Source organism: Microcaecilia unicolor, chromosome 7 (genome assembly GCF_901765095.1).
Source record: "Microcaecilia unicolor chromosome 7, aMicUni1.1, whole genome shotgun sequence".
In the NCBI taxonomy this organism is placed as follows: Eukaryota; Metazoa; Chordata; class Amphibia; order Gymnophiona; family Siphonopidae; genus Microcaecilia; species Microcaecilia unicolor.
The window spans coordinates 11953038-11960804 of NC_044037.1; the positions used below are offsets into that span (position 1 = coordinate 11953038).

Sequence of the window (7767 nt, forward strand, 5' to 3'; positions counted from 1 at the left end):
CAGCGGCTTTTAAAACTGCTGACCGCTGCAGGCCGAATATCACTCGACTTGTATTTTGTATTTTTATCAAATTAAATTTGGTTTTCAGTGCTATTTCTTTGCATCTCAGTAACTGAATATCTCTGTTCCGAATAATTTTGCAATCTAAGCCCTTTCACTATGACATTTTTCTGTTCGATTCTTTTCGACTGCTAAAACCTAAGACTAGAGACAAACGTGAAAACAAGCATCTGGTTTGCATCAGAAATGTATTAAATGTCTTTGAAAGTGAAACTGAATTGAAACCACATTTGGGTTATGGAGTATACAACCTCTGTACCACAGAATGCAATAGCTGCTATTTTTTTACTTTTGCTGAAGTTTGAACCAAATAGGCTCATGTAGAAATGTTTTAGAGGTGCTAAAAACATTAACAGGCTTGTTCTTTTTTTTTTTTTTTTTTCTCCTTGTCTTTAGATTAATAATGTTGCTCCCTTCTACATATGCTAAAGAAGAGTTGGCCACTGCTGCTGTTTTGGCTTCCAGTTAAGCACGACTGAACCTTTCATTGCCATGGAATCTGGCAGCCTGAAGGAGACAGACAGAAGAAAGCTTTCACCTGTTGCCCACAAAGAATCCGATGGGAAGAGTGAAACAACGGAGAGACCGCCTGAGCAAGATGTTTCTACTGCCTTACCGGAGCAGCAGCTACTTGGGAAACCGAAGAAAACGCCGTTTAAATTTTTTGGCGGCGGAAGGAGAAGCATTTGCACACTGCCAAGTTTCTTCAGTGGAAGGAGTAAAGGTCACGGGAAGGGGGCTTCCAAGAAGGGCATCAGCAAGAGCAAGACGCATGATGGTATCATTGATGTTGCATATGAGGGCAGGAAAGAGAGAGCTAACTCAACCGCTGGTGAAACTGGTTCTCCTCAGCAGGAAACCACTGTAGCGAAAATTCTGCCAAGCTCTAAGAGCGCTCACTTGGTCATTGATACTGGAAGCAAGCTCGATTTCAGCAGTAATGAGACCTTGCCTTTGGGGAGCTCAGAAGGCTTTGACAAGAAGCATAATGAAGACAGGTTGTTCCCTAGACCAAAGAAAGGGCTAAAAGGACTGTTGAGTAGCATTCGGCGTCACAAAAAAAACAAAACTCTGGATTCAGAGAAAGTGGAGCCATGTGAATTTGTGGCAGTTGCGGTGAGTGTTGAACAAGTCATTAAAAAGCCCGAGATAGTGTCTGAAGTTCCAGAAGATGGCGTTAAAAGGAATCTAGTAAATACCTGTGTAGCCACAGCAGTCGCTGACAGTTCAAATGGAAAAGAAGATGATCACGCCATAAGTGGTGATTCTGTAGAAATGGCAAATTCCGAGGTAACTAATGAAATATATAGAAAAGCAGATGAATTGGCTACAGATGTGAGTGAAATTGGAAGCCCAGTTGTAAACACTTCTGGAGAACTTATTTATTCAGATTCTGAGCACAATGGCATTACCGGTATCGGAAACGCAGATGAGATTGACAATGATCTGCCCTCAGTTCATTCCTGCAGATCACATCAGTCTGGTATTTAGTGATGTGACATCACTTAAAAGTTTTGATTCCTTCACTGGGTGTGGTGATATCATTGCTGATCAGGATATTGACAGCATTGCTGAGAGCACCAGCTCTGTTGAAAGAAGTAGAGAGACAACAAAAAGGAGCTCCTGTCTCGTCACTTATCAAGGTGGTGGAGAAGACATGGCAACACCTGATGAGATTGAAGAAGAGTATCTTCAGCAGCTTTGGGAGAGTGCAGCAGAAGCAGATATAACCTATGAAGGGGAACCTTTGCAAGCAGTAAATGATCATGGTGAAGTCCAAGCTGTTTCTAATCAACCTGTGCCTCCTAGTTTGTGTAAGGATATTACGCAGTCCTATGTTGATGGAACTGTTGAGGTCACTGTTGACCTAACACCACAAAGTGATCAGCAAGAATCTGTCCCAAATAGTGATGAAGGCTATTATGACTCTACTACCCCAGGACCAGAAGATGAAGTAGGTGATGACCAAGGCCATGACATTAAGGAGCGTCTTCCAAGAGATAGCTACAGTGGTGACGCACTTTATGAATTCTATGAGCCGGATGATGACCTAAGCCCTCCTGCTATCGGGGATGTATTTTTTGATAGCAATGCTCCTTATACAGAGCTTTTTGAGCATTGTTTAGATTTTGGTCTTTCTTTTGATAAAAGTTTAATTCAAATTAGTGGAAATAAATCAGGAGTAATGGAGACAGAAGAAGAGAGACTGGCAGCAATTCAAAAGCAGCTCTTATATTGGGATTTAAAACAAGAATCCCTTTTAACAAGATTAGAACGTCCAAGTCAAGAATGCTCCAGGCAGAAGCAAAGTGAGTGTAAGAACAGATCATCCAACACAGTTGTAAGACAGCAGATTTACCCTGCCAGCAAACATGTTGCCTCACAAAATTCAAGTAGAACTGGTGGAGATGCTGAGTTTTCAGTTTCTGAGCCTGAAATTCCCAGTAGGCGAGACGTCCAATCAGTTCACTGTTTGGAAAAATTTAGTGGCGTAAGCTGTAGCCAAAAAGCACAAGGGGCGTGCCTTAATCCAAAAACAACAAATTCTACTTTTGATTCTGATTTAGATGGAACAGGGATAGCAACACAAGGACACAGTGGCCTCGGGCAAACAAATACAGAGAAGTACTCAAACTATAGAAATGTAGATGACCATGACAACTGTAGGAAGAAAGAGTGTTTAGATGTAGTAGGAAATGGTCACTCTAACAGTAGGGAAAATGAGATGGAAGGTGAATGTGAGCAGGTTATTAGCTTCTCCCAAGCTTTAGTAGACTTTACAAGCAATGGAACTCTATTCTCCAGTCTTTCTGAAAGCCTTGGCAGTTCAGATTCAGGTTCTTCATTTACACAGAATCTCCAGGCTCTTCCAACAATGGTCACTTTTGATATTGTTGATGTCGAAAATGAAGGTGAATTTGACCAGCAGATGGATGTGAACACAGATGCGGAAGTTACTGCATCCTTCGAGACTTTTGACGATAGCTATGTGCAAAAGGAGTCTGTTGCTTATTGTGATAATCAGATGTTTCCCATGGGAACCCAGAGCTCTTTTCATGGCTTTACCTGGGGTGTTACGAGCCTTCCCCGGCACTTAAGCCTTTATCACTTGAATCCTTCTATGCCATCACCATTATCTCTTAATCGAAGAAGCAGGTCCCTTGATACAGAAAGCTTGGAACTTGAACTTGCCAACATGCATGTGTCAAAGAGTAGCCTTAAGTCTCGTGAACTTTCTGCCAAACAGGAGGAGAGAAAAGATTCCATAGGATGTGGCTTTAATAGTCGCAAGGAAAGGGTTCAACCATTTTATTCCGACAGAACTGAAGCAGACCAGATAGGTTCTTACTACTGCCATTCAAACCTTCCTTCAGAAAATATAAAAGGTTGGAGAGGGATTGTTCCAGATGGTGGGGCTGCAGTTCTAGAAAAGGATTTGTCTAGATCTGCGCAGCCTGAAATAGATACATTACTTGTGTCTTCAACACCAACATACAGTAGGCTTGATTTTGACTGGAGACCTCGGGAAACAAGAGCTGGCAACCCAATAACTCTGAGCCCTAGACAGGTGGTAAGACCATCCCATTTACCTCTCCAGACTAATGGTAGACAGTCTCAAGAGGTATCGGAGACCTATAGGCATTATGGAGAAAAAAAGCTTGCTCTTGTCTTACCGTTGGATGAACGGAAAGGAGTCAGTTTGCCTCATGGACTTTGTTTCTCTCAGTCATCTGAAGACCCAGTGAAGTTTAAGCCTATAGGTGTAACTCAAGGAATGCCCCAGTGTAATGCAAGCAACGTGGAAACCTTAAAGCACTCAGCAAATTATGCAGAGCACTTTGAAAGCTCTCACAAAACTATGCTGAAAGGTCGAATTGATCATGGAAATAACTTACCAGGAAGGTGGCACAGCAGCTATGGGGAATGTAACAGTTTAAGCTGTGGCGAGGAGGGATGTAGCTAAAGGAATGTTAAGAAGCCAAAAATCGCCTAACTCTTTGTAGGAATGATGTATTTAGCCATAATTGGATCCTGTTGATGAGCTCTAAGACTTAGATTATCAGTGGCAGCTTTCATGATCCCCCCCCCCCTTTTTTTATGTCCAGTTCAAGCTTTGATGTAGTGTTTTAGGGAATTAAATGAAAAAAATACATTTTTTTTAACTTAAGACAAAATATGCTAGCTATTAAGAGCCTTAGGATAACTTTTTTTTTCCTATGTACTTTTATAGTAGGAATGTAAATAAATGGGAAAGAAAACCCTGCAATTGTTAAGGAAATGTTAGAAATAGGTTGTGTCACTGAAATCTAGGGCCTTGTTATTCCCTCATGGTGCTGGTTTAATTCGCTACCTGTGTTCCTTTTTCAGTAATGAATAACTCTCTCTAAAATTGTAATCTGTAATGGAATTTACTAAAGGGGAGGAAGACTAGAACCAGAGGGGGAGGAGGGGTAACAGAGAAGCCACAGTTTGAAGGGGACAGAGATGGTGAGGAAGGCATGAATTTGGGGCTGGGGGAAGGGAAGTGGGATCACACCCCTCTAGGGCCTGCTTTGTCCCCCCACTCCCACCCCACCCCCAGTTTAAATATATTTCAGTAGGAATGTGAAAGAATACAGTTTAATGACCATTTTAGAAGCTTGGAATGATAGGGATTGTTTAACATTTTTGCAGTTCTGTTCTGTATCTTTCATATTAGTCTTTTTTTGTGAGACTGCCGTGCAGGTTACTTTTTCTGTTCTCATGTAGGATAGGAGAAAAAGGAATGCACATTCAGCCTTTTGTGTACACTTTTTGATTCCATTTGAAGAACTCTGTCCAGTGACCTTATTGTGGTGTGTGGGATTTGGGTTCAAAAATGGCTGCTTTAGCTTTATAGCTGTGCATAGGTGCCAATGGAGTTCCTTTTTTCTTCAAAAGGAAGTTTTAGTAATATAAACAAGTGTATTCTTTGGTTCTGAATACAGATCGTAAAACAGCCTAAATTAGGCCTTGAACGTTTTCTCTCCCCCTCCCTTGGGCAAGAGGAATGCATTGACAAAGACCACGATAACCAACAAAATTCTTGACTAAATTCGCTCCAGTGCAGAATGTTTTTCAGATTTTCTGCTTTGAACATTGTCCCCAAAGATGTCTTCATGTGCCTTTATTTGCAGTGTTTAATTTTCACCGCTGAAACACAAAAGTATTTGTTTGGCAGTGTTAGAACCAGGGCTTTTTTTTGAGGGGGTACTTGGGGGTACTGAGTACCGGCACCCTTTCCATTATCTGCTAAAATTGACCCAGTGTTCCCCAAGTTATAATGAAAGAGCTCAGGTTCTACACACCAATTCTGCTTCGTCATGGTTTCTGTGACTGGTTGCAGGGGGCCTGGCTATTGTGGGGTGGGTTCCTCAGTGATCACCCCACCCCTGAAGAGTGGCCTGGCATTTGAGTACCGGCACCTTTTTACTAGAAAATAAAACGCACTGGTTAGAACATAGAGCTGAAGGAACAGGTTGGTGCCATCTATATGATAGCTTACACTCGGGGGCCAGAAATTGAACCCTGGCATGTCAGTCCGACCTAATGCTTCTTGCAAGATATTTCTAGCTGTAAAATGTGAAGTTTCAGTTTTGACCTTTAAGGTTATCAGAATAGTTGATGCCTATCCCAATAATTTTGCATATCTTGCTGGGTTGAATTTTCCATTTTAAAATCCATTATATGGATGCTGAGTATAGACTGGTGCAGTGATAGTTACATTGAGGCCACTGGCTGGAGTGCTGTAAGGACCAAAATGTGTTGCTGACCATTGTGAAGCGCATAGGAAAGTGGGTATATACACTTAGGGCCAGATTCTACATACAGCGCCTAAAAAAAATCCGCACGGTAAACATTTCTGTCTAAGCGTATTCTACAAGCGGCGCCTAGATTTAGGAGCGGTATATAGACTACGCTTAGTTGATATCCCAGCGCCTAAAACTACGTATCTCCATTTACACCAACGAAAACGGGGCATAAATTACTGTGAGTAGATTTATGCGCACTGGGCCATATCCTATAACTATGCATGTACATTTTGGAATGCCCATGAAAGGCCCATTTTCCCTTCGCCCCTTTTTGAACTGCGCGCATTAGAATTTAGGCGAAGTTCATTATGGAATACACTTAGGGCCCTGTTTACTAAACCACGTTATAGGCGCGTTAGCATCTTTAACGCGCCTACAATATCCCTATAGGCACCTACACAGCACGCTCGCTAATTGTAGGCTTGTTAAAAACTCTAATGCACCTTAGTAAACAGGACCCTTAGTGAGTTGTTTGTAAATGCTCATTAAATACTTGTTAAGTGCTGTTATCAACGCTGATTAGTTTGTTAAGCCAGTTAAGTTACGCAAGTTGTTCTAGAATGCACCTGGATTTTGGCACGGATCTCTAGGCGAGCTATATAGAATCCTGCAGTTAAGATTTAGAAAAACACCCTTGCCATCGGCAGTCCAATTTTGAAGTTTAGTTGGAAGTGGGTATGAAAACTAAGCTACATTTACTCCAGAATACATTGAAGCATCCAATTATGATATTTAGGAAAGGCAAGCAACCTTTTTACTGAGATATTTGTTGCATTGGAATAACTTTTATTTCCTTATCATCCCTCTGGACCGGCCCAGAATGCAGCTGATGGGTTGTGCACGCCTTCCAGCAGGTGGAGACTCAAAAAAATCTCTGACTCTAGAGAGAGCCAGTAAGAGCCTTGGCTAACTGTAACTAGACTCAGTATTTTCAGTCTCCAGCAGGTGGAAGGTGGTGAGCCCTTTTCAGTCTCTCTTTCTTTCTTCTGTAGTTAAAATAATATTACTTTTTTTTTTTTAATTCTGGAATTGAGAGTGACTTAGTTATTCTGTGCCCCAGTGTCTCTTGCTGTGTCTGGAGGCTGAGATCTGCGGAGGTCTCCCTTAGCCTCAGGGGTGTCATAAACAGGTGGCCGGGTCCCTCCTCTCCCTTTCCTCCCTTGGTCTCCCTACTTCTGTAGTTTTGCAGGTTGTTAGCCAGCCTTCAATTCTTCAAGGGAAGAGTGGATTAAGGCTTTGGGAAGAGGTAGCCACCGTTAATTTAAAAAAAAAAAGAAGTTCAGCAGTTTAAGGCTTGCTATTCTCCAGACGCGAATGAGCAGAGCAGCTCTGTGTCTGCCTCAGTCGGCGGCAGCTTTCTAAAGTGCTTTGTTTGGAAAAAAAAAGCGTGCCGGCGTTTTCCCTCAGCGCTATGGCTGAGTAACTTTAGCACTGCTCAGTTTGTCTTCGGCGTAGTCTAGCGGCCTCCGGGGTGTGCAAAGTTTGCACTGCGGTCAATGCGGCTGTGGAACCTGGCCCCTCCTGGGTTGTTTTGGCGGCACCGTCAGTGGCCATGGTAGCAAAGGATTTGGGCAGTTTGGAGGTGCCGGTTCTTGGAGCGGTGGAAATGCTGCCATCTTGCCTCAGGTTGTCTTGGCAGACAGACCTGCTGCTCCACAGCGTCCTGTGTTGGAACCCAGTGATTTTCAGTTATCTGTGCCGTCAGGGGAGGGCTTCCCTCCAGAATTTGTGGTACAAATGTATAAGGCATTTTTATTGCAAAAGTCTAATCCTTACAGTGCCTTTGAGTTGGACCTTAGACAGTCAACTCTTGCCTGCTAAGTTTCCCAGGAGCGCATGAGACCCAGAGGATGATCTAATTTCTGAGCCAGATCAG

At 42.7% G+C, this 7767-nt stretch overlaps 1 protein-coding gene across 1 annotated transcript; it reads left to right on the forward strand.

Annotated features, from left to right (window-relative positions):
* The first annotated feature begins 552 nt into the window (after window positions 1–552).
* On the forward strand, window positions 553–4024 carry AMER1 (APC membrane recruitment protein 1). The gene is given in 2 exon segments (XM_030209811.1): window positions 553–1536; window positions 1538–4024. Coding segments are annotated over 2 exon segments (3471 nt in total).
* The last annotated feature ends 3743 nt before the right edge of the window (window positions 4025–7767 follow it).